Source organism: Pollachius pollachius (assembly GCF_949987615.1).
Source record: "Pollachius pollachius genome assembly, chromosome: 2".
Lineage (NCBI taxonomy): Eukaryota > Metazoa > Chordata > Actinopteri > Gadiformes > Gadidae > Pollachius > Pollachius pollachius.
In genome coordinates, this window is record NC_136935.1 from 50985564 (window position 1) to 51013231 (window position 27668).

Below are 27668 nucleotides of genomic sequence, written 5' to 3' on the forward strand. Positions count from 1 at the left end.
CACACACACACACACACTCGCACACCATGCACACACACACACACACACACACACACACACACACACACACACACACACACACAAAATAACACACACTCACACACCATATCAATACAGAATGCAGTATAGAACTTGATACGAGCAATATCGTCTCTCCGACTTAACTTCTCAACCACATTTATGAGTGCAGTAACGCAGGTTATGTAACCATTTTAATGTCTGTCTAGAGTTTATCCCTCTTTGTTTTCGCAAATACAGCTGTATCACATATTCATTTCCTCTATGATGTGTTCATTGAACATCAAAGCCAAACACACTGCTACCCTTTAGGTTCTAACTGAAACATCTGACTACCTTTAGACAATAATTGATGCAGATATCCACTCCTGACTGATCATTACCCCCCCATGATCTAACACGATGTGGTACCTACCCAATGACAAGGCAGCTCATGTTAAAACAATGAAGAGTTCAAAGAGGGTTTTGAAATCTCTAGAGAATCGACCACGACTATGTTAACCCGTCCGGAAAATAACATAACTCTTGATCCGTCATTGTGATGGATATCAACTCCAACATATCTTCCAGCCATCTACCCAGCAGTTACACACACTATCTTTTCATTGTAGATGTATGTATGGGTGTATGTACGAATATAGTTCTGATACGACCAGTCCCCTAAAACCAACACACATACACGCACGCACACACACACACACACGCACACACACACACACAAACCACCCCCCCCCCCACACACACACACACACACACACACACACACACACACACACACACAAACCCCCCCACACACACATACACACACACGCACGCACACACACACACACATACAAACACACACACACACACACACACACACACACACACACACATACCGTGTGCTCACTGTGGTTTTCCTTTAGCTACAGGTAAGAGTGTGACATTTGAAATATATGAACAGCCTTGATTTAAAAATCCCAGTTTCAATATTTCAATTATCAATAAAAAAAAATCACATGACGCGTCCCTTAATTAAGCCTTAAGTTGTCTTAAGAAAGTCTTAAGAAATGGACAAAGTGTAATTTCAAAGTAAAGTAATCTCCTTTAAAGAGTTGTTTTCCAGAACTCCGATGCTGAGTTCCCTTTGGCAGGGGGAGGTCTGAACGCCATGTGGAGACCACCAGATGTCATCTGTCGACTGGAGGTCTTCACGGTCCAGACAGGAGGCTCGACTCATCACAGGCAGGATCAAACAAACAAAAAATCGGTTGCGCTGACACAGAAAATGCCCAATGTACACACTTTGAAGCCTCTATGCGTGTTATTTTGGTCAGTGGATGGTAGTCTCCTAGACCTGCACCCCCCCCCCAAGACAAGCTAATTAAAAATGTTTTTAATAAATACAGAAATTTAAATATGGGCAGCAGGGCTCCTGAAGGAAAAAATTAATTTATACCAAAGAACACAATAATCTAGTCGTCCAACAGAGCTGTTTTTTAGTTCAAGTCCATCCTTGTCTGTCTGCATGAATGCAAAAATCACAACAGACAATTATTCTTTATAAATGTAAATAACAGATTTCCCAATATAGATACTAGTCACACCCTTGTAATGCAAGATGTGTTTATAACCAATGAAGCTGCAATTATACAGAGGGCAGAGGTCGAAAAAAGACGTGGGAGATATGAATCTGTTGGTTTTCACTGTGGTATTGTTCGCCAATTGGCTCATTGTATTTTTAAAATTATGTATTTTGAGCTGTAAACAAGCCTTTGAGCCTTGATTGAGTATTACTGTTACTAAGCAACATGTTAAGGTCATTTTGTGTGTGTGTCAGTGGGGGTTGGGGGGGAATGTTGGCTGACGCACACACACACACACACACACACACACACACACAGTCACACAAAACACACACAGACACACAGATACAAAACACACACACACACAGAAACACACACACACACACACAAAAAAAACACACACACACACAAAACACACACACAAACACACACACTCACACAAAAACCCATACACACACACACACACACACACAGACACACTTTGAGAAGGCCACCTGTTGTTGGGTAGTCTTCATTGTCGTGTCCATCTGTACCTCACTGTCCTCCAGTTTTCTGATCGAAAGCTCTTCCCTTTGTATGAAGAAATCCAAATGAAACTACACCCTCTGACAAATGCCTCCTCAGCTTCCAAACAAATCCATCTACAAACTTTTGCCATCTTCTCTCTTCTTCATTTTCTCTAATACTAGTTAGAGAAAATAAAGTACAGCAAAGTAGTATACAAGTGAATCTCTTGATAACTTTGAAGTTATTATTATCTGTCCATTGACAGTCCTATAGAGCTTAGCATCAGAGACACTTAAGCTCAAATCTCGCTAATAACATTAAGTCTACCATTCTCCATGTATATACAACATAATGTTTATTTCATTGACATCTAGGTAAGCATTATTATTGATTTATACTCCTGAAATTACTCATCTCTCACATAAACTCACTTATTCAGTTCAAATAGCTTTCCCAACAGTACACTGCAGGCATGTAGCTGTAATTAGTTACATTTACAGTTAGTACAGTTGACAGTTAGTGGCTCACAGGAGAATTCATAGGAAGATTCATAAGAACTCTCCAGATCTCCCTGTCTGTGTATTTTACCCTTCACTATGCTGTCGCGTTCATCTTATGGAAGAATTACCGTGTGTCGGTACTTGCAAAAATATTCTGACAACAATACATATTCAAATACCTCAAAAGCTGCCCGTTACAATGCCCTCTGACACCTACTTACTATTTAGATATTCTCCGGGCTCTGCTGGTATGAATATCAATTGGGGAAAGCTATACTAATGGCTGTCTTTAATCCTAGAAAGTGAAAGCTAAGATGAATTATGTATTATATATGAATATACATTTGCATATTCATCTACTGGGTTTCCGATAAGCCTTTTTGAATGACTTTATTGATCCTCTGGGAGAATCGTATTCCCCCCAGGATCTTCTCAGGATCCCCTCAGAAGTATTCGAGTCCAAATGAGGATCCCACTTCCTGCATCCATCTCATTAGCACTCATCCAGCACATCACCTGTTGGACCTGCTACCCTGTGGCAGGTCCAACAGGTCCATCACAACCAGAACAAACAGGCTTAGAAACAGCTTCTCTCCACAAGTCACCACTGTGCACACAAAGGGCCACTGACACGCACACACGCACACACACACACAAGGACAATGTGCATATCATCTATTTATCTTTTATGCGTACATTGCGTCAACTGCCTTGTACTTTTTACTTACTATTTTTATGTTGTGTGTATACTTGCTACAATTCCGTTGTGCAATGACAATAAAAGGATATTCTATTCTATTAGCTCAGCGGTGATTATCGTTCAATTACCCTTTGGCGGGGAGACACCGTTAGACCCAGAGAGCAGGCCTTCTGTCTCGACTCAAGCGTTTACATTTACATTCAGGGGATTATGCTGACACTTTTATCCAAAGCGACATACAACCGTTCTTGCACACAATCACACACCGACGGCGGTGTCGACCACGCAGGCGACAGCCAGCTCGTCAGGAGCAGTCAGGGTGAGGCGTCTCGCTCAGGGACACCTTGACACTCAGCTAGGAGGAGCCGGGGGATCGAACTAGCAACCTTCCGGTTACCAGTCAACCCGCTCTACCTCCTGAGTTACTGTCGCCTGAGTCTACTGTACTGCCAGCATGGAACAGCATCACAGGCACTAAACTAGCACAGCATCCCCCCCCACTGTATCTGGGCCAGACAAGTCCCTCCTCCATCACCAAGTAGGAGCAGGGGATTGGCCGCTGTCCTGCAATCTGTCCCTTCTGGGTGGTGTACACACAAACACTGTCCTCCTCCTCCTCCTTCTCCTCCTCTTCCTCCTCTCCTTGTCCTCCTCTTCCTCCTCTCCTCCCCCTCATCCACCTCCTCTCCCCTCTCCTCCTCCTCCTGTCTCCTCTCCTCCTTCTCGTCGTCCCCCCCCCCAGCCCCTGACGACGAGGCCTGAGCTGACAAAGGCAGACAGGACTACTGGCTCTGGTAAGCCGGTGGTCTTGATTCAAATGTTACAGGACGTGGTGTGTGTCCATGGAAGGAGCAAACGTACATGAAGACGCACACACAGACACACACACACACACACACACACACAAAACGCACACACACACACACAAACACACACACACACAAAACGCAAGACCACACACATATACACAAAGCACGCCAACACGCAAACACACACACACAAAAACACACACATGAACCACACACGCAAAACGCACATGCACACATAACGCACATGCACACAAAACACACACAAACACGCATACACACACAAACTGCTTTTTACTGGCATTGCTTTTGCGCTTGCTCTATTTTTCTCCAGCCCTCGTATTGATTTTATCCCAACACCTTGTTTGGCTTCTGGATGAGAAGCGTGTGGTCGGTTCTGGGTTCCACCCCTCTCCCCTCATTCTGCAGACCCAGGCGCTGGGCAAACGAGACAAAGCATGGTCTCACACTCGGAGGTAACGAGGACAGAGGCTGCAGCTGCCCACGAGAGAGCCTGGCAGTCTGAAGGCTGACAGAGCGCGAGGAGAGCGAGCCAAGTCCGTTGGATGGAGCTGCTTTCTCCTTCACCTCTCATTGAAACGCGCTGGACACATTGATAAGGTAGCGGTGTGCGTGTTGGTGCGTGTGTGTTTGTGTATGTGTGTGTGTGTGTGCGTGTGTGTGTGTGTGTGTGTATGTGTGTGTGTGTGTGTGTCCGTGCGTGTCTGTGTGTGCATGCATTTTTGTTTTTGAACGTAACAGTGCATGTGCCTGTAGTTGTGTGCAAGTGTGCGTGTGTGTGTGTGTGGGGGGGGGGGGGGGGGGGGGGGGGGGGGTAGTGAGAGCAAGCTTATTGAATATTGAACAGTAACACTCAAACATGACACACGCTTACAAATACACGCACACACTGACGCACACGCACACACACACACTCACACACACACACAAACACGCCTAGGCATGCATGCACACACACACACACGCACAAACACACACGGGATAAGCATGCACACAAACACACATACACATACATAATGTGTCAACAATGTGTCCACATCTGAGAAAGTAATACAATTATTTCAGTGGAATAATCGCAGTTAACGGCAGTAAAAACATCTTTACAACAATAACAACATTTAATCCAAAATAGATATTTATTAAATCTCTCCTTGCCACTGGGTCCGACTGCAAAATACTGCTTAACTGTTAGATTTCTGCTGGGAATAGAACGCTTTAATTGCTTTTCTGAAACGGACAACACAGCATAATGTTAACAGCGGAAGATAAGGTAACTCGTGAGACACATACGACGGGAGCTAGAGAGCACAGAGCTGGATCACAACCCGCAGCCGACAGCCCATCCTGGGCCCAGTGAGACGTTTTACACACCCTGACAGGCCCCATTTAATTAAATCCTCCTCATGTGGTACTAACAAAGAAGTATGGGAAATAAAGGAAGCCATTAAAATAAAAATTAAACATATAATGGCTAAATATAGTCTATGTTGTCTATGTTGAGGTTTTATCCAGTGTTTAGCTTTTGCCCATGTGCTAATTAACTTAATATGAGGGGAATAAAGGAAAACACTGCTCACCCTCTTTGCCGTTCTGCAAACCCAGCTGCTGCCAACATCACCAATAAAACAGTATTAATTTCCACCAACAAAGTCAAGTACCATGAATAAAAGGCAGAGCAGAAACATTCATTGAACCTTCCACTTTTTCTAATTGACCGTATAAAACATGAGGACCCATACAGCCGTTATGATTGGACCCTCACTCATTACATTTCAATACCCTCACATTACATTTCAATACCCAAGAAGTATGAATCTTTTGAGTACATAAATTCATCAAACCTTTTAATGCATGCTCATTTATGTGTGTGTGTGTGTGTTTATGTGTGTGTTTGTGTGTGTGTGTGTGCATGCGCTAGTGTGCGTGTGTGTGTGTATGTGTGTGTTTGTGTATGCTAGCGCGTGTGTGTACGTGTGTGTGTGTGTGTTTATGTGTGTGTTTGTGTGTGTGTGTGTGTGCGTGCGCTAGTGTGTGTGTGTGTGTGTGTATGTGTGTGTGCGTGCGTGCGTGCGTGTGCGTTAGTGCGCGCGCGTGTGTGTGTGTCTGTGCGTGTGCGTGTGTCTGTGTTTGTGTGTGCGACGGAGGTCGCGGTGGCGGTATGCTATCGTCGTCAAAAAACATTGTCCTACATGAAACAAGTAAAAAACAACTTAATTCATAATCGAACAAAGTGCCATTTAGATTCAGTTGTGCGACCGTTTGGCAACACACAGGCGCAAACGTAGACCTACTCCTACCCCAGGAGTTGGACTGGAGGGAGTCCGCGAACAAAGACAGCGGTCCGGTCGTAACGGCTGCGCGGGACGTCGGCCGGCGCCGCTGCCTCGTGCTCTGAGCGTTTTCGCAGCGCTGACCTCGCTCTGGCTCTCCAGGGCCCCCTGTAGTCCGGGAGGGCGGCCGCGGCCCCGTCCCAGTAGCACAGGGGCCGCTGCTGCGACCGGCTGAGGTAGCGGGGCCGCTCGGACAGCATGTCCTCCAGGAACTCCCTCTCTGACGCCGGGAGGGGCCCCCCGCGGGCCCCGGGCTCCTGGGGCCCACCGCTGGAGCAGACCGAGGGGGAGGAGGTGGGGGAGGAGGCGAGGGTCGGCGACGGGCCAGTCTTGTTGGACGGGGTCCAGGTGGAGGAGGTGGAGGAGGTGAAGGAGGAGGTGAAGGAGGTGGAGGAGGTGGAGGAGGAGGAGGAGGAGGTGGGGGAGGTGAAGGAGGAGGTGAAGGAGGTGGAGGAGGTGGGGGAGGTGAAGGAGGTGGGTGAGGAGGTGAAGGAGGTGGAGGAGGTGAAGGAGGTGGAGGAGGTGGGGGAGGTGAAGGAGGTGGAGGAGGTGGAGGAGGTGGAGGAGGTGAAGGAGGTGGAGGAGGAGGAGGAGGTGAAGGAGGTGGGTGAGGAGGTGGGGGAGACGTGGGTCAGCGACCGGCCAGTCCGGCTGGAGCGGGTCCGGGTGCTTCCGGGGCCGACGGCGCCGGGGAGGCCCCAGTGGTTGGGGCCCGCTCCGTCAGAGCGGAGGGGGGTCTTGGCTCTCCGCCTCGCTCTCCGGCGACGCTGGGATGACCCCTGGTTTGGAGACGCAGAGACGGATGAGTTGGTTTGTTTAATTGAATTGAATGGAATTTTAAATTGAATTGACTTTCATTGGATTAAATATGTTCATTCTGATTTAAATCAAATTGAGGCTTTCTGCTCAGCACCGATAGCTGACGTCTCTAAGGATTAGTAAACAGTATCTGTCTTCATAAACTCATATTCAGTTATATTACATCTTAACAGTAGACATCCACAAACTGAGTAGTAGGTACCTATTTGCATTGTGTAGAATAATGAAATGTAACAAGCCGAGAAAATAGCAGTTCCACAATATTATTTTCTTATTTCTATTATTTTTAATTCTATACGTTGCGTTAATGTGCTTCATAGCGTAATCGTGCAACATGTTTTAGCTGGCGACTCGGCGGTGCATGGGGATGTTTTCAATTTGCATTTTACAGTTTTTCTCAGTCGCTTTGGTACATTTTTCAGATCGGAATTGAAATTCTCAAAACTTCCTGTTCAAACTTCACATCATTGTGTCACTTGTGCATCAAAAAAGCAGTTTCTCATTTCTTTGAAAAAGTTGCAAATGCTTCGGTACGTTCATGCAAATGATTATGTACAATTCTCTAGTCTTTCCTACATTATCAATTGCTTATGTCATGTTGATCAAAATGTATTGTTATGGGTCTCTATTGAATAGTCTCACCCCCACAACATTTAGGCATTAGTTCATTGCATAAGCCTGTACATGCAAAATGGTTGAACAAGTTGTCATAATATGTCAAGCATATTTCTATACATTTCCATTAGACTTTTTTCTAAATCTGTCCTGAATTGGTAAATTGCTACCAGGTGAATCTTGACTTTCTCTAAAGAAAGGAAATGTGTGAAGTGTTAGATCAACCAACGATCAACCAGTTTACTGAAATAGCTCAAAGGTGCATCTCCTGAACCATGAACTGGCAAGTGTATATATAGCTGGAGCACAACACAATGTTACATTGTCTGACAATGGAAGGACAAGGAATTGGACGGAGTCAACAGCCAGAGAGAAGAAGAAGAGGAAGAGGAGTGAGGCTGCGTGAGAATGAGAATTTGTGGTCCAACAGACAGGAACGTAAGGAGGTGTAGGAAGACTGCACTGTATTCCTACAGCAATGCATGTACAGTTTACCCTAAGGAGATTGTCCTATGTTCACATTTCTAGCAATGACATGGTCTGTCAACAAATGACAGTACAAACAGTCAAAGCGTGCACGTGAATCTTGTCCAGTCTCTTGCAATCAATCTCCCACATACACTAAGGTGTAACTTACAATTTACAATAATTGTCTTCAAAACTTTAGCCATAGTTTACATCAGAACATCCCTCCAGAGTACACTGTTATATTGACAACATGACTAAGAAATCCGTCTTATCCGTACACAATGACACAAGGACTTGTCATTCTGATGGCACTGACATGTTCATTGACGGAGATATTTACTTTTGAGAGATGAACTAACGATTTTGAGTATGAGAATGGATTTTGCAGGTAATCCAGGGTGTATTGCTATTTGTACGAATTGTTTTGAGAAATGCATTTACTATTTTGCAAATGTTGAGGTTGATTCGAGAAATGTACCAAAGCGAAAAACTGTAATAGAGACTTGGTAAAGAAAAAGTTATGGAGGTTCTGCGAAACAGTGTTCCTTTTTGGTGCAGAAACAACAAGCTACTTGGGACATGTTTTCCTAGCGCTTAAGAATTGCTGCAGGGGACCATTAAATACAAAAGAAACTATTCCTTCCGGACAATATAACTGAATTGGTGTTCCCTTTGGATCAATTAGTGTTGATAACAACATGATAGTCAGTTTATTGTTGTTTATAGTTTGGCCTTAATGATTGTGTTTTGTTCTTGGCCAGTGATTGAATGTATCTCTAATTTAATTAGGATTCACCCTCACACCAACCTTCCCATCTGCCCAGACTCCCCTCTCTCTCTCTCCCTCCATCTCCCTCTCACTCCCTCTCTCTCTCTCCCTCCCCTCTCTCTCTCTCCCTCCATCTCCCTCTCCCTCCCTCTCTCTCTCGCTCTCACTCTCCCTCCCTCTCTCTCTCTCTCTCTCTCTCGCTCTCCCCCTCTCCCTCACCCTCTCTCTCTCTCCCCCCCTCTCTCTCTCGGTCTCTCTCTCTCTCTCTCTTTCTCTCTCTCCCTCGCTCCCTCCCCTCTCTCACTCCCTCCACTCTCTCTCTCTTCCTCCATCTCCCTCTCACTCCCTCTCTCTCTCCCTCTCTTGCTCTCCCCCTCTCCCTCCCCCTATCTCACACTCTCCCTCCCTCTCTCTCTCTCTCTCTCTCTCTCTCTCTCTCTCTCCCTCTCTTTCTCTTCCCCCCCCCTTCTCTCTCTCTCTCTCTCTCTCTCTCTCTCTCTCTCTCTCTCTCTCTCTCTCTCTCTCTCTCTCTCTGTCTTTAATTTGGTTAGCTCTCTCTCACTCTTTACTTCTCTTACTAATACCCCGGGTCCTCTGGACTGCCTGTGTGGACCAGAAGGTTCCGGAAGGAACCTGGGGATTGATGTAACAGGGCTGTAAACACTGCTGCTTGTGCTGTCGTATGTCTTGTACATTACCTTATTAACGTTCTGATTCATCAAGAGAAGATCAGAAAGACAGACAGGCAGAGAGACAGAGAGAAAGAGAGACAGACAGGCAGACAGACAGAGAGACAGAGAAACAGACAGACAGACAAATAGAGAGAGAGACCGAGAGTCAGACAGGCAGACAGACAGAGAGATACACAGACAGACAGACAGACAGACAGACATACAGACAGACAGACAGCCAGACAGACAGACAGACAGACAATTGGTTAATAATACTTTAGTCGTGCTGAGAATCGCCCTTCCTTTTCTTTCCACTGTATCCTAATGGGTTAAACTAAAAGCTTTTAGCGCTGCGTAGAACAGGCCGAGGGCCTCTTGTAATGAGGAATCAGTTTGTATTGTCTATTCTCCAGTATGTTAGAGAAGGCTTTCACGCAACAAAGCAGCTTCTCTTCCCTTGAGTTGACTCAAGGTCATGTAGAAATGTACTTCAAGCTAACCGCTTAAGTATAATGTAATCCGAGTAGATTGCTCCGCCTCGGTTGCTTTTAAAACGTATCAAGTACCAACTCACTCAGGATCTGTGGGGTCGTTTCAATCGCTCACTTAACCATCAGTGAAAAGTGTCCTAAACAATATCCCCCCTGACCCGCGACGCAACACGGATCGTGACTCTTCTCTTCCATTTCTTTCTCTCTAATATGTGCTTAAATCGGCTTCCAACTTTATCTCAGAGATACTCGAGCTGACCTTTGAATGAAAGACTGAGCAGCTCTATGAGACTTGAAGAAGATATTTGTTCAACTCCTTGCTTTGAGATGGAGGGATCACAGAGAGAGATTATTATTGGAAGTGAGCCCAAGAGCAGGCATTCATCCTTCACCAGAGATGCGTTCACCAGGATCAAAATACATCAGGTGAAAGACGCAGTGCCTCAAACCAGATACCCAACAAATATCTACACTTTTGACACAGACTACATGATAACCTGATGATTAAGTGACGAGTGCAGCATAAAGAAAAACCTTGTTAGAGTCTGCGGATCATTCTGAAAAATCTATACTGATATTTGGGGTGTCACTGACCCTGGAGCAAGTATCGCTGAGGAAGTCCATCAACCTCCTGCGTCTCTGCGTTGTGCAGCGCAGATGGTGCCCTCCTATGTCCATCATCAGGTCTGAGTGAGGAGGAGGGGAGAAGAACGTTTCCATCTCTGGTGTTAGGAGACCTGACTGGACTTTTTGATTAAAGATAAGTCAGAGGAGGTTATGTTATGTTATGTTATGTTTAGTTAGGTTTGGCTGAAAGGAAAGAAATAATTATTCTGGATGGTTCAGAAGTAATCAGTTGAAAGGTATGATTATAGAAATGTAGAATAATATTTGGCAATGCATGAAAAAGGTACCTTTCAAGGCAATTTCTCTTGAGTATAATTCGAACTAATTATCCCCATGGGCTAACCTTGAGTTAGCATATTAATTAAAAATGTCCATTGAAAAGAGATGAACTCTCAAGCAACCATTAGCATTGAAGAAGGATCACAATTACAGAGGATTTCATTTTTAGATAAACAATTATTATAAACAAGCATTGCATTGAAACAACTCGGAGGTACAACAAATGAGCGAACACCTGCCAAAAGAGTATGTTCATTGATAGCAATAATAGGCCTATCAATTAAAATCATTTTAGTCTCTTATAACAATTCAAACCTGATATTTACACAACATATTACACTAACATTGTTGCGAATCAAAATTTACAATAATCAACTTACAATCCATAACTTTTGCTCTTGGTTAGATTTTCTTCCTTCAGTAGTGTTTGTGTGCTAATATTTTGAGCAATAATACTTTGATAACATTCCAGTTGCCAACATACAATACATAACAGGACGTAACTTTATGAGAGTTCTCTCGTTATGGCAACAGAACCCTTGTTAAAGTTCCTCTGAAACTAAATGAAATGTATGTCATGTGACCCTATATTGCTTACTGGTTTCAGTTTATTGGTAGATTAAGGAAACAAATTTTCCTATAATCCTTGCATTCTTTTTTTACATTACATTTCAATACCCAAATTGTCCATGAATCGTTTGAGTACAGACAATTCATCAAACCATTTGATAAATTTATGTGTGTGTGTGTGTGTGTGTGTGTGTGTGTGTGTGTGTGTGTGTGTGTGTGTGTGTGTGTGTGTACGTGTGGGGGTGCGTATGCGTGTGTGTGTGTGTGTGCGTATGTGTGTGTGTGTGTCTATGTGTGTGTGTGTGTGTGTGTGTTTGTGTGTGTGTGTGTGTATGTGTGAGAGAGTGTGTGTGAGTGTGTGTCTGCGTGTGACAAAGGTTTTAGTGGTGGTATTCTTCCAAAAACATTGTTCTATAATACGAACCATTTAAAAAACAACTTTATCATATTCATTATTTATTCTGATTTATTTATATTCATTAAAATGTGCAACCATTTAGCAACATACATAAATCTAAGTAGGTCTACTCCTACTGCTAATCCAGAAATTGGACTGGATTGAGTGAGTTGACCCAAACCATCCACTCAATGCGTGGACGCATCCTATTTGCTCAGGGGTCTCGCAGTCTCCGTTACTAGGAAACCGCTTGCCGTTGAAGTTGCGATCCTTCAAATTGTAGTTTAATAATATTTGCATTTGAATTGCCAGCAGCGAGTACGCGCTTCAACCACAACTACAGATCCCACAATGCAACATGTCCACGAACGCCCTCCTCCTTGAAAACACATGACCGGGGCATCCGCCAGAGAGCTGAACGCGAACACTGGATTTATCCCCCTTAGCTTTTGAATTAGAGCTTCTTTCTCCAGTATTAGGAGGCATTAGTGTCCATAATTATGAAGCTACAGTGTGTCACAGCCGTGCTGTGTTTCGTTTCCGGGGTGGTCATGGCGGGGAAATACTCCCGGGAAAAGAACGAGCAGAAGCCGGCGGGGGGTGAAGGCAAAGCGGTCGAGTTCAGGATCTCCAAGCTGAACCAGGTCTGGGACAAGGCCATCAGGGTAGGAGCCGAGCACCCCCGTCCACCAGAATGCACACTGAAGGGCTTTAAGTGGGGCGCCGTGTGGCTCCGGAGGTAGAGCGGGGTTTGCTTGAGGTGGTTGGCTAGCTAGACCAGAGGATAGTTAGTTCGATCCCCGGCTCCTCCTAGCCGAGTGTCGAGGTGTCCCTGAGCGAGACACCTCACCCTGACTGCTCCTGACGAGATGTCCGTAGCCTTGCCTGGTTACCACCGCCTTCAAGGGGAGGATGCTATGCAGGGAGATTCCTGATCCCTCTGTAGTTGATTGGATTTTGTTTGAGGGGCCATGTTGAACCCTTGCACAATTGAAGCAATCGGCAGGCTTCACTTCATTCATAATAAACCACGGGCACAAGGCTTGTGCTTCTGGTTCCTTCTGAATGAAATGGAGCCCGCTCACTGTTTGACCACCGGGGGTTCACATGTCTGTTCACGTCACAATGTAGACCATGAGGACGACTTACCTCTAGATTAGGGCTCAAACGCTGCCTAAATCAAATCCTATCGACTACAGATGTATAGTTGATTCTCCCCTTGTGCTAATGCTTCATTCTGAGTGAATTGAAGCCTGCTCCCTGGTCTGATGTTGACCACCGCAGAGTCCTCTGTTGTTTCTCCCTCGTTTCTGTTTCACATCACAGTATAACGACTATGAGGCCGTCCAACCTCTTGATTAGGCTTTATGTAGTTCAAATCCTATCGACCATAGCAGGATGTTGATCCTCCTCTTGTGCTTATGGTTTACTATGATAATGAAGCTTTAGTTGACCACCGCGCCGGTGTCCTCCTCTCCTCCTCCTCCGACCCGTCAGATGCAGCTGGCCCCGGTTCGCCTGTCGGAGCTCCACAGCGACCTGAAGATCCAGGAGAAGGACGAGCTGCACTGGAAGAAGCTGAAGGTGGAAGGGCTGGACGAGAGCGGGGAGAAGGAGGCCAAGCTCAGACAGAACTTCAACGGTGAGGCGACGTTTACTGAGCGAAGGAGCTATCTTCAGTTGAACCTTGGAGATTAAGTGTGTGTGTGCGTGTGCGTTCGTGCGTGCGTGGTGGTAAGAGATGCTGAATTGGTCTGATGTTGGCCGTTGTGAAGCTCATTTAAACTCGATTTGAGTTTGACAAGTGAAGAGTTGGACAGAGTTCACCTACACTTTGCATAGCCCCCCTCCTCACCCCTCTTACGCACTTACGCCTCGTTCACACTGCATGCGTCCGTCGACGGATGGGGGCTTTCTGACGTATCCATGTGTTCTTCCGGCTTGTATTACACAGGCGATTTCATTGGACAGTGTCCTTGCGTATGTTTGCATAACGCAGTCTGATTGGCCGACGGATCCATCGCTGCCTGAAAAGTTGAACATTTCTAAACTTTTTGGCCGAAAGAACGGACGGACCCACAATGCATTTAGCGAGCGCCCCATGCAAAGTCAAAGAGATCCGTTGACGGACGGAGGTAGTATGAACAAGGCGTTACTGTCTGTTGTACGTCCTGCCACTTATAAATACTACTTAGCATCGTGTAGGGTTTTATCCTAGCTATCTTTGTTGTACACAGGGAATGGGTTAACCTAGTGATGGTTAGTGCTTGGCACTTGGTTCTATGAACATCCTTACTGTACCGACAGCGATATATTGTTGTTTCTCCCTCGTCGGACAAATGGACTTTGACATTGTAATTCACCTTGGATAAAAGCGTAGTAATGTCAAAGTAAAATGTTTTTAGCCTCTAGTTTTGTAAACGGTGGAAAAAAAAGACTATTTTGCATCGGTGTGACATTTGAAGCCACGGACTGGGAGCAGGTAGGCCCACATCGTGACCCCAGTTAATCAGTGACATCTTTACTGGTTGGAGAACACTTATTCAGAGGTTGAGGAACTGAAACTGCTGACCAAGGTCACGTAGGCCGTAGCATTCTTTCGCCACAGCTTCTTCTGACCTCTGAACCAACCTAGCTGAGGGTTCTACCACTATACACCTTTATAGATTCATGTTTGACACTGGAATGTTTTGTAGTGTAATTTATGTTTAACACATTTTGAGGTTTGACTTGTGCTCTGATGCTCAGTCCCTCCAGAAAAACGCGATTATGCGATCGAATAATTCAACGCATAATCAGCCAAAGTCCACGTATTCATGCGGGAGCCGCATTTTTTCAAATATGCCGCACTTTCACCGCATAAATTGCCGATTTCCGCGCAAAATATGTGGGGCTTGCATGATTTCATAATCCCTGCATTTTCGTTGCAAAAAAGTCACATATATCTTAGCAGAAAGTTGAAAAATGTTGCGTTTACTTTACACAAGAGCAGCCATTTCCCCCTGTTGCCATGGGAACGTTATGAAGTGACGTAATTACGCGAAGTGAACGTCATTGAAAAGCTGCATTTTTCGCAAGTTCCCGCATTGTTTCGCAAGTTCCCGCAATTTCATCGCATAAAATTGCCTAAATATGCCGCATATTTCATCGCATTTTTTAAGAAAACGTTCCGCATAATCAAGGATTTTTGGCCGCAACAATCACAAAAAAACACCGCATTTCCTGGAGGGACTGGATGCTGTGTAGTTTGACTGTTGTTATGCAGTGGAGTTTGACTTATGTTTTGATTCTTTGCAGTTTGAGTTGTGTTTTTGAGTTTGGCTTGTTGATGTTTTGAAGGTTCTGACTTGTTGTAGTTTGACCTGTGTTTTGATGTTCTGTAATTTGACCTGTGTGTCGATGTTTTGTAGTTTGACTTGTGTTTTGACTTTTTGTAGTTGACTTGTGTTTTGATGTTCTGTAGTTTGACTTGTGTTTTGACTTTTTGTAGTTGACTTGTGTTTTGATGTTCTGTAGTTTGACTTGTGTTTTCACTTGTTGTAGTTTGACTTGTGTTGTGGTGTTCTGTAGTTTGACCTGTCTGTTGTTGCTGTGATGCCTTCTAGTCATCCTGGCCAAGTACGAGATGGACGGGAAGAGGGACAGCCGGTCGCTGAAGAGCAACTCCCTCAAGGACCACGACACCAAGGAGGGCGACACGTTTGACGACCCCAGGCTTGACAAACTCTGGAACAAGGTGTGTGTCTGAAAATCATATATTTGTATATACTGTTTAAAATTTAATAAACTGCAAATGTCCTCCTCTCTGCCTTTTTATATGTTTGGTATAAACTACAAATCCCTTCCTCCCTGCCAGGCCAAGAGCTCTGGGAAGTTCTTGGAGGAGGAGCTGCTGATTCTTCGGAGAGAGTTCCAGCATCACAAGGACAAGATCCACGAGTACAACATCGTCATGGACACCGTGAGCCGCACAGAGGGTGAGCACAGTGGAGCCGGCCCACATGGCTCCCCGTATTTATCTCCTCTCCCTGTCGTACCCCCAGCAGCTCAAGCCAGCGGGTTCTTCTGAAGCCGTTGCATCTTAAGAACAAGGCCAGCAAGAGTGTGTCTCCCCCATCACCAGTGCATCTTACAACAGGCCCAGCAAGAGTCTGTCTCCCCCATCGCGCACCTCCCGATCGAACGACTCAAAGGTCCTGCAAACCTCTCTCCTGCCGCCGCGAGGGGGAAATTATCGCGTTCAGCAAAAACACAACACTTCAAACACTCAAATCTTCCTCATTATTGTACCTTTTGCATAGACGTTGGGGTTCAAAATGGATTCTTGCTGAGCAAAGCAACAGCTCAGCTTCGTGTCTGGCTTTGATGTGTTTTAGAGGGTAATGGCAGAACCGTTATTAGACGGAATGCAAAGCACTCTCTTTTTGGGGGACGTTGATTTTATGACCTCGATTGGGGTGACTTTTATCAAAGTAAGAGTTTTTTTGGGGGGGAAAGGGGTACTCGAAATATTAAGGTAGGATGCATACAAACTCTATAATGTTTAGATTTTATAGCAATATCGCGCGGGAGGGGTTATATACGCCCAGCCTCTCCATCTTTTCACATAAGTTTAAGGTGCAGCATAAATCCAGAATAAAATATGGATGGTGGGGTTTTCTTGCAAGGATATGAAATACTTAAATATTGAAGCAAGCAACCTCAAATCTGTCCGGGGTCCACATGAAAGCCATGGTAGTTGTGGAGTTAGAGCCCGACAGAAACTGGATTTTACGGCCCCAAGAAGTATAAGTTAGTTTTGGTCGCTCATTTTTCCAGGGATACTGGTAAAGGGTTTTTTCCATTCTCCGTTTTTAAATAATTCCCCCAGGGACGGTAGGATCAGCCAGCTGACTTATGTTGTCGGGTGTATTCCTCCGCGAGTCGTTTCCATTCGGGAGTCTAATTCTACGACTCGTCGTTGGTCAGGCGACTGCAGTGAGTAACGAACAGCCACTTCGACCGCTCATGAATACATTTGAAGGGAGTTCATTATGTAGAAATATTAGGTGACCGTTGATAATCTGTCAACCTTAAAAAAAAATAGTGCTGGCACCAAGGATTTATCCAGGTGCAGAGCAGAGACACACAAATCAGTGACACGACTCGCACTCCGAGCCAGTCTGATGCAGAGGCAGAAGGCTGCTCGCATCTACCAATGCAGCAGAAATGTGGAGCCAGGATGGTTTTGCATCTCTTTCTTTCTTTCTTTTATATATACAGTATATCATCCTCTTTCACTAACAACCCTTTGCTAATAACGCGTTAGCTACACTACCGTTCAAAAGTTTGGGGTCACCCAGACAATTTCATGTTTTACATGAAAACCCTCACTTTTATTCAACAGTCTTCAGCCATGCTAACATAACAGCACAAGGGTTTTCCAACCATCAATTAACCTATTAAAACGATCAGCTCCACAATGTACCATTAGAACAGGAGTGATGGTGGCTGGAAATGGGCCTATGTAGATATCCCATTAAAAATCAGTCGTTTCCAGCTAGAATAGTAATTTACCACATTAACAATGTCTAGACTGTATTTCTGATTAACTTAATGTTATCTTCATTGGAGAAAAGCGGTGCTTTTCTTTAAAAAATAAGGACATTTCTAAGTGACCAAAAAACTTTTGAATGGTAGTGTATATCGCCAGGCTACCAAATGTCTCTGAATAGGCTGGGAAAGGAAATTAGTTATTGGCTTGTAAGTTATAGATTTAAAGACGTGATAACCCTGTGGAAAGTCATCCTACGCCAGCCCAGACATCTGCTAGGGGTCACAGACGGGCCAACGTCTCAATAGGAGAGGATACAGAACTTTCACAGCAGAGTGCTTGCTTGTTTTTAATCAAATCAATGTGTATGATAGAACCAAATGTGTTTCTTTATGACTTTAATCTAAAGTAAAAACAAAACAAAGGCACAATCACATTATAGCAGCTCAGCAATTATACAGTATTAATAAAGTGTACACAAACTAAAATAAAGGCTCAGCAATGATACATAATTATAACATTGTACACAAGCTAAAATTAATTACAGGTCTCTCCTCTGGTATCTCCCATTTTAATCTGATTTGGTTATGACAAACTCATCCATTAAAATAAATGTATGAAACGGCTATGGGCAAAGGCAGTGTGTCCCCAACTCTTCTGGTTCTGATTCTTCCACCCGGTCTTGGATGAATAAATTGTATAGTATTATTCCTCCTAGCTCAGTAGAGTTTACCATCGATCACTTTTACAGAACAGCAATCCTTAAAACAATCGCATATACTGTAAGCTCTACACAAACAGTCCTTGTTGCTGTCCGTTTTCAGATCGCTAAGACAGCCACTGGATTTCTAGACAGCGTTTTACATTTACATTTATCAGACGCTTTTATCCAAAGCGACTAAGAATAAGTACATTTGTCAGATGAAAGAGAAACAACAATATATCGCTGTCGGTACAGTAAGGATGTTCATAGAACCAAGTGTCACACGGAACAGATTATTAGAAAAGATCATAAACTACCAGCCTTTTATAAACAATTAATATAATTAGTAACCGGGCAATTAGCAGAAACTGATCAGGGATCCATTGTCGCATAATCTTAGAGTTATGATATCTCCTTTGCAACGTTGCTGTTTTAGTTTTGTCGACTCTTTCTTCACTTTTTCTCCCTGATTTGAGGAACATCCGTCAGACTCCGTCGAGCGCTAGAAGAATGATCTTTGTGACTGCTCGCATTCTGCCACACTCTGCATCCACCCCCGCTGTCTGTCACATCCCGACTCGAATCGGCTGCATATAGCATCGCTCCCACCTCATCTCCGACGCTCTCTGACTGATGAGTGTCGTTTGCCTGCTGCATCGCTGCGGGTTTTCACCTGGAATATTCGCCTTCGTTCCTCAAAGTGCTCAATGTTGTCTGGGAAGAAACCGAAGGTTTTTTCCACTCTCCACCTGCAGAAGGGGAGTTTCACTTTAGCAACACTTCCATCCTTTCAAACCTACTTGTTATGCAGACTCCTGCTTTGAGGTGGCTTGCTTCGATATTGAGATATTCGTTACCTGTGTACCTATCTACCTATCTATTGCTGAGTGATATTGTCCTCCTCATGGATTTGTGTCCCTCTGAATTGTTTACATTAGTTATTGAAATATATTATGCTTTCCTTTACAAATGCTAGTTTGGGTCAGAACTGAGGATGCATAGGATTGCGTGGCTGACATTTAGATTTTGAATGTAAATGTCATACTTTTATCCAAAGCGACTTACAATAAGTATGTTATATCGCTGTCGGTACATTAAGGATGTTCATAGAACCAAATGCCAAGCACTAACAATCGCTAGGTTAACCCATTCCCAGTATACAACAAAGATAGCTAGGATAAGATGCTACACAATGCTAAGTACTATTTGTAAGTGCCAAGACGTACAACATACAATAAGTGAGTACATTAAGTGCCTGGACGTACAACATACAATAAGTGAGTACATTAAGTGCCTGGACATACAACATACAATAAGTGCATACATTAAGTGCCAGGATTTAAGGCTTCGGATTAGGGCGCAGACATCAGGGTAGGAGGTCAGAGGACGAAGGGGCTTTTGTTCCTTGATCATGTGGTAGTTGTGGGCTATCGATCTGGGCTGGATTACAAAGAAGATGAGCCGGCTAGTTTGCAGGCCGATTGTGCGAGAAGGAGAGCGAGTCTGGGCCAGACCACAGCTTTCCCTTGACTTTGACCTGTGGTGTGGATGTTGGAAATGCATACCTCCTATACCATGGTTCTAATGTTACACATTTACTGGAAGAACAGTATCAGTCCTTAGAAGTAGGGATGTGTTTACATGAGTCTCATGTGGCCGTGGATGTTGGATGGGCTTGGATCAACCCCAAAAGTATAAGTTAAACTGTTTAAATTATTTTGGTCCCATGCTTCTCTCGGGATTTAACACGATCCCGAGAAGCATTGGACTCAAACAAGCGCGTACTATCGCGGTTTAACTTATACTTCTGGGGCCGATATATCTATATTTGGGATACTCTCAGAATTATTGATATCGGAAAAGATTTACTCCCTAATTTCGGTATTGGCCTGCTTTTAAATGTTCTCTAAGAAAGTAAGCGGTTTCCCAAACCTCCTCTCCTCCCTCTGCCTCTTTGGAGGAGGCTGCACCAGCGACGTTGGACTGAACCTCGCCGGTCGGGCCGTCCTCGATCAGATTGAATCCATCCAATATCCACTCTGCCGCTAGTATCTATCTGCCCTTTTGTAAATCCTTCCATCCTTCACTTGCCCGTTTTATAGGCAATTCTGTGGAGAAAAATCACCACTCTAAAAAAATTTAGTGGGAGAAGATTGGGGTCCGGTAGCGTGTTTTGGCTCTATCCAATCCGCGGTGTCGCGGTCCAAGTGTAAGAGGTGAAACGCCCTTTGAGTCCCTTTTACTCTTCTGTGCTGGCACCGCAGTGGAGAAACAAGCTCCCTGCCGACGTCAGGACCGCAGAGTCGCTCACCAGCTTCCACAGGAGACTCAAGACTCACCCTTACCCCCTCACGCTCCTCTTTCACACTTATTGTATGTTGTACGTCCTGGCACTTAAAAACAGAACTTAGCATTGTGTAGCGTCTTACCCTAGCTATCGCTGTTGTATACGGGGAATGGGTTAACCTAGCGATTGTTAGTGCTTGGCACTTGGTTCTATGAACATCCTTACTGTACCGACAGCGATATAGTGTTGTTTCTCTTTCTTTTTACAATGTATTTATTGTAAGTCGCTTTGGATAACAGCGTCTGATTAATGCCCTCAATGTAAAGCGGTGAACCGGTTTGCCACTCAGCCCATCCCCTGGTGGTTCCTAAGCTGGAGGCTCGGTGGAACTGGGTCGGGGAGGGGGTGCCAGGGAGACGGATAATTAATTTCTATTTTATTTGTCTAGCCCTAAATCACAGCTAGAGTCTCAAAGGGCTTCCCAGGCTGCACAGTATATTAATGACACCCCCCCCTCCCCCGACCCTAGCCCCCAAGAATGCGAGATAAATCTCCCTTAATTAGCAAGGAAGAAATTTATAGAAGGAATGCAGAGTGGGGGATCCCTCCTTCAGGAGGGATTTCCATTAACTGCATGGTTTCTAGATAAACATTAACTGCGTTGTTTCTATGTATAACTGCATGGTTCCTAGATATACATTAACTGCCTTGTTTCTAGATCTGCATTAACTGCATTTTTTCTAGATATCGAATGTAGTTGCTATGCTTCGCCAGTAAAGTTCACTTCGCCCCTGGATTGAACAGAAAATGTATTGTACTGGTGAGGGGGAGAGCTCAGGTTCAGACGGTATAAAACAAAGCCCAGGCAGAACAAACAACAGCTACGAGAGCTGTAAACAAACCCACTGACAGACACTATTCAAATGGCTGACTAGGCGTGGGCACGAAGTCTCAGACTTTATAGTCGCCGTACATGAACTGAATGAGCCGGTTTGAGCCAAGAACGACGCGGCTCTACAAGCTGTTTTTCGTGTGTTTGTGTTCTCCAACTGGTGGAGGGTCCACAGGCAGAGTGTGTGTATGACCTGTGTAGCCTCAGCTACACTATAGCAGAACGGCTGAAGGCTGTCTTACCCTGAATGAGTTAACCTAGTGATTGTTAGTACTTGGTTCTATGAACATCCTTACTGTGCTGACAACAATATATCGTGGTTTCTCTTTCTTCTGAGAAATGTACCTTATTGTAAGTCGCTTTGGATAAAAGCATCCCTGAATGTGAATACATTCAGACTAGAAATCCCGGGGCACCTGTGCGATCTGGAAACCGACAGCAGCAGGAACAGTTTGCGTAGAGCTTACGTGCAGTTTGTTTTGAGGATTTGCTGTTCTGTAAAAATGATCCGAGGTAAACTTTACTGAGCTAGGGGTGCATTAAGTACATTTGAATCGATTTAATTCCCTGATTGTACGTCATGCAACAAATACAAATTAATCTTTCCAAGATTGCTTGAAATGATCTTGTACAAATAACATCTTTTTACCAAAGGGGGGGGCTGACAGGAAAAGTTGGGGACCCACTACCTTAGCCCATGCAAATATTGACCATAAATCCAGCCATCCATCATTTAGGGCTAATTGCTTTCATATTGAAAAACTCGCATGACATTTGTAATGGCATTTACAGTCATTTGGTTATTAGCAATTCCATCCTCCCGTCTCTCTGTCATTGTGTTATTCGATTAAATCCTCCCTGCCGCTCTGTCTGCCTGTAACCTCTGTGTCCCTCCCTCCTCCTCCCCCCTGTCTCCCCCGCTGTGGCCTCTCTCGCCCCCTGCAGAGATCCACAAGAACGTCATCTCCCCACTGGAGGGCGACGTGAAGGAGCACGCCGTGCTGCAGAAACACACGGAGCTGAAGGAGAAGATGAGGGACCTGAACCAGGGCTTTGAGCGCCTCCGCAAGCTCAGCCACGAGGGCTTCAGCGAGGAGAGTGGTGAGGACCTCCCCCCCCCCTCTCTAGTTAAGCGCGAGCATCCATGTCTTGGTAGCTCGAACGCAGGTAGGTCGGAGGAGATGTGTTTCGGATTAAGACTTTCCATCTCCGACCGTTAACGAACGCAGCATAACACCGTAGTGTTTGTGATGTTCTCTGTGCAGTGAATGAGTCGTGATGGTATCGGATCGGCGCATAGACTTGCGAACTCGCCGATACTGGTATTGTTCTCGGAACAACTCTAGAACAAACCTGATTCCTTCAGTCCACCGACCTCCTGCTCCAGGGTTCAGGGTCGGGTGAACACCGTGTTGATGGTTCCTCTGTGTTGATGGTTCCTCCCCTCTGTGTTGATGGTTCCTCCTCTCTGTTGATGGTTCCTCTGTGTTGATGGTTCCTCTGTGTTGATGGTTCCTCCCCTCTGTGTTGATGGTTCCCCCTCCGTGTTGATGGTTCCTCCCCTCTGTGTTGATGGTTCCTCTGTTGATGGTTCCTCTGTGTTGATGGTTCCTCTATGTTGATGGTTCCTCTGTGTTGATGGTTCCCCCTCCGTGTTGATGGTTCCTCTGTGTTGATGGTTCCCCCTCCGTGTTGATGGTTCCTCTGTGTTGATGGTTACACTGTGTTGATGGTTCCTCTGTGTTGATGGTTCCTCCTCTCCGTGTTGATGGTTCCTCTGTGTTGATGGTTCCTCCCCTCTGTGTTGATGGTTCCTCCCCTCTGTGTTGATGGTTCCTCCTCTCTGTGTTGATGGTTCCTCCTCTCTGTTGATGGTTCCTCCGTGTTGATGGTTCCTCTGTGTTGATGGTTCCTCCTCTCCGTGTTGATGGTTCCTCTGTGTTGATGGTTCCTCTGATGATGGTTCCCCCTCTGTGTTGATGTTTCCTCCTCTCTGTGTTGATGGTTCCTCTGTGTTGATGGTTCCTCCCGACTGTGTTGATGGTTCCTCTGTTGATGGTTCCCCCTCCATGTTGATGGTTCCTCCCCTCTGTGTTGATGGTTCCTCCTCTCTGTGTTGATGGTTCCTCCCTCTGTGTTGATGGTTCCTCCTCTCCGTGTTGATGGTTCCTCTGTGTTGATGGTTCCTCCCCCTCTTTGTGTGCAGAGTTCAGGGAGCCGCGGGTGATCGAGCTGTGGGAGTCGGCCAAGAGGTCCAACCTGACCCAGGACGAGCTGGACTCTCTCAAGGTGAGGCTCTTAAGCGCTCGCTCCTGATTGGTTGTTTCTGCACCTCGGCACCGCCCCTTTTTACGTCGCACTGTCACGGAAGTAAAGTTTGAGCGCAAACGAGCGCATTTATTGAGTGCCGTTCTTGGTGGGCGTGAATACTCCTCCTGCCTCAGACATAGATTGTCCTAGCTTAGCAGACCTAAAACATGTATACATGCGTCATATAAAAGTCTAAAACAATGGGAAATGTCGAAAAAGCATGATATCACCATTGTAGGGGGGGCATCCGTGGCCTACTGGTTAAGGAGTTGGGCCGGTAAACGGAGGGTGGCGAAAAGAAAATGTGGACTGGGGGAGTAGTTGTGCAGTTCGCTCCTATAGGGCTGCTCGATAATGGGAAAAAACATAATCACGATTATTTTGGTCAATATTGAAATCAAGATTATTCAAACTATTGTTTTTGAGTTTGAAAACATCTTGTATTTATTCAGAATGTCTCTCCGAATAAATTTTTTGTAACTGAGAACTTTGAAATTTCGCCTTAAAAAACACAAAATGGTCAAAAAGAAAATGTTCCAATCTAAATGCTTTACAAATATGTGTCCAGCTGTTCTGCCCTTTCTATAAAACATTTAAAAATAATAATAATAATAATAATAATAAATTTAAAAAAACGAAAAACTCAATTTATGTTAATTTTGTGATCGTTTGACGCTAAAATCGAAATCGCGATCAAAATTCGATTAATCGCCCAGCCCTACGCTCCAATGTCCTCTTCCACGGATGAGGTGCCCTTGAGCAAGGCACTGGAAACCCCCACCTGTACCCCCGGGCTCCGCACTGCGGCTGCCCACTGCTCCGGGAGTTCTGGTGTGCCCCCGTGTGTTCACCGGCTCCCGGATGTGTCAAAAGCAGGGAAAATAATTTCCCCCGAAAAGGGACACTAAAGGATAACTTAACTCAACAGGTGGCACAAATCAAACCTGATGAACTGCGGCGTCTCTCTGCTGACTACTGTGCAGATGTCTGCCGATAAGGTCCCATGGTGGTCCACAGCAGGGGGGGGGGGGGGGGGTTGAGCTAGCTTCTCTTTTCACATCTGATCACAACAAACCCCCGAGAGAACGTAGAAGTGCTAGACTGGTGTCATTTCAGCTGCGTGTGATTGATGCGTCTCAGAAAATTGAGCGAACGCGTTACCGACCATTTAGCAGACGAGGGGAAATGCAGTTCAGAGCGCGACGGAGAGAGAGGATCTTCTGGCCGCCGCTGCGGTGGTATAATACGACAGCTGCTGTTGACATCGTTCTGCGTTTGACTTTTGTGGATCATCACCAACGGTTTCGAAATGCTGCCAAACTTTGAAAGTGTTTTTCCTGACACTGTTTAACCTGCTAGACGACTTGGAAAAGAGAAGGATTGGGTAGCGCCACAGCCATCTACACTGAGGGATTATCAAACTAACTCTTAGGACATTTACTGACAGCAAAACAACATCACAGACTGAGACTGAGCCAAACCCCCACAAAAAAAAGTACATTTTCCAGGCTTTTCCTTCTAGAAGCTCAATAATGCTGTGGCATCACTCATTCCCCCCCCCCGTCCTCGCAATGGAATGACCCACACGCACAGACTTCCCCACAGGACGATTGCACTATTAATGACACCGCTGCCTTAATGTCTTCCCCTCCTTGATTTGAGGCTTGGAGGCTTGGAGGTCACTGTTAATGGATCCCAGCGCTCGCCTCTGAATACCGATTCCCCGGCTCCACTCGCCTAGGTGTCCCGAGTGTCGTCCTTCCTAGAGATGATCCGATTCCATTTTTTTCCTTTCCGATTCTTGAACTTGAGCATCGATGCCGATACCGACACAGCATCTAGCATTGCAGCTGCTAAAAGCACTAATTCTCATTGAAGGGTTCTCTTACGATGACGGCAATATATAGTTGTTCTGTCGCAAATTATTTTTCTCAGAACTCGATTATTTAGATTTATCTATATCTACCATTTTAATTCTTGAAGTTAAGCGTGAGCGTCCATGTTTTTTTCTGACTTGGTAGATCGAACGCACGTCGGTCGGAGATGTTTCCCATTCCGACTTCCCACCTCCGACCGTTAGCGAACGCAGCAGAACGCCGTAGTGTTTGATGTTCTCCGCCCGTGTAGTAAAGGAGTCACGTGATGGTATCGGCCCGGCGCATAGACTTGGCGTGCTCGCCGATGCCCGTTATTCCGATAGTTCGGTATCAGAGGAATTTCCGAAACTGGTATCGGTATCGGAAAGACTCGTTCCTAACCAGCCTGGTGCCTCCCCCCCCCAGGAGGAGCTGCGGCACTTTGAGACCAAGGTGGAGAAGCACAGCCACTACCAGGAGCAACTGGAGCTCTCCCACCAGAAGCTGATGCACGTGGAGGCGCTGGGCGACTCGGAGCACATCCAGAAGAACAAGGACAAGTACAACACGCTGTCGGAGAAGACCAGGGAGATGGGCTACAAGGTGAGGGGGGTACAGAAACACACGTTACGCGCCCAGAAGACTGGCTCTACTGTCGCTGTACTTTAGGACACAGGTTTAAATGATGAACGGCCGGCTGATGTCTTGTTGTGTTTGTGTTGTTTTTTTTTTAGATGAAGAAACACATGCAGGACCTGAACAACAAGATCTCCCGCCAAGGCCTGGACCACAACGAGCTGTGAGACCAGGAGATGCTCCTGTCTCCTTCTCCTCCCTCTCCTCTTCCACCTGTCTCCCTCTCCCCCCCCCCCTGTCTCCTCCTCCTCACCTCCTCCTCAGTGTTGCCCTTGACGATATGTCCTCCTCCCTACCCCCTTCCACACGTGTGTATTAATCGGCGTTCCTTTCCACCTGCGTCTTTTCTAAGTGATTTTTGTACAGTAGTGATTGCGATGACAGAAGGATCCTCATTGATTTATGTATGAGGCCGTCCGGAAGATGTGATGTACATATTGATGCTTTCTATACTCTAATCTGATCTCAGTCCAATATGTTGGCGCTGCAGGCGGAGGTTTAGTGATTTCTGTGGCTTTTCATCAGGAATATACAAACATTAATCACTCATCTCTAACAAGGTCTTTGAATGATCTGATTCATTCATCGCCGAGACGCTGTTGAAAAGAATCCCTGCTGAACTTTATAATTATACAGGTTAATATAACACATAATTTACTAATCATTGTCTTCTATGGTACTTGGAAACAATCTTTTAATATTCATAATACAAGTGACATCAGCATACAAAGTTCAACAACAAATAATTAAAAATATGGATGAGTGTTGTTTCAAAAGTGATAAATAAAGGTTTGTTTATATACAAGTAATCCTTTGGTTGACATTAAAGTGTAACAGACATGCCCTCTCTCACTTTGCCTGCTGCGATAAACTGATCTGAACCAAGGATAACAATTCATCGTGATGGCCTCATAAAGAAGGTATTAAAGAGTTTAACAACTTTCCTTTCATCGGCTATTGCTCACGTCTCTCTCCCTCTTGGCAGAGATGTTGTACCAACTTTGAACACTATAGCTCCCTGATTGGCTGAACGTTTTACCAACTTTGAACACTATAACTCCCTGATTGGCTGAACGTGAACCACATGGGGCCCAATCAGTACTGATTATCCGAAGCTCCCGTGTCGATCGGAAGCCTAAACACGGAACCGCAAACGGTTTGTCTGGAAAAAGACGAGTTTGATCTCCCGTTATCAATCCTTTAGCCTCCTTGATGTTGCAACTCGAGCGATAAACATGATTTAACTTCTATTCACTCGCTGCTGTTCCAGGACAGTCATCTGGATTACGCTCTGTTAG

General features: G+C 45.2%; 1 protein-coding gene across 1 annotated transcript; it reads left to right on the forward strand.

Moving 5' to 3' along the window:
- The first annotated feature begins 12555 nt into the window (after positions 1 to 12555).
- Positions 12556 to 27173, forward strand: lrpap1 (low density lipoprotein receptor-related protein associated protein 1). The gene is made up of 8 exons (XM_079731091.1): positions 12556 to 12818; positions 13651 to 13795; positions 15759 to 15889; positions 16010 to 16130; positions 22514 to 22669; positions 23775 to 23857; positions 26161 to 26337; positions 26469 to 27173. Exons 1-8 carry the CDS (start codon positions 12654 to 12656, stop codon positions 26535 to 26537), a joined length of 1047 nt encoding a protein of 348 aa, XP_079587217.1. The 5' UTR covers positions 12556 to 12653; the 3' UTR covers positions 26538 to 27173.
- Positions 27174 to 27668: the final 495 nt, after the last annotated feature.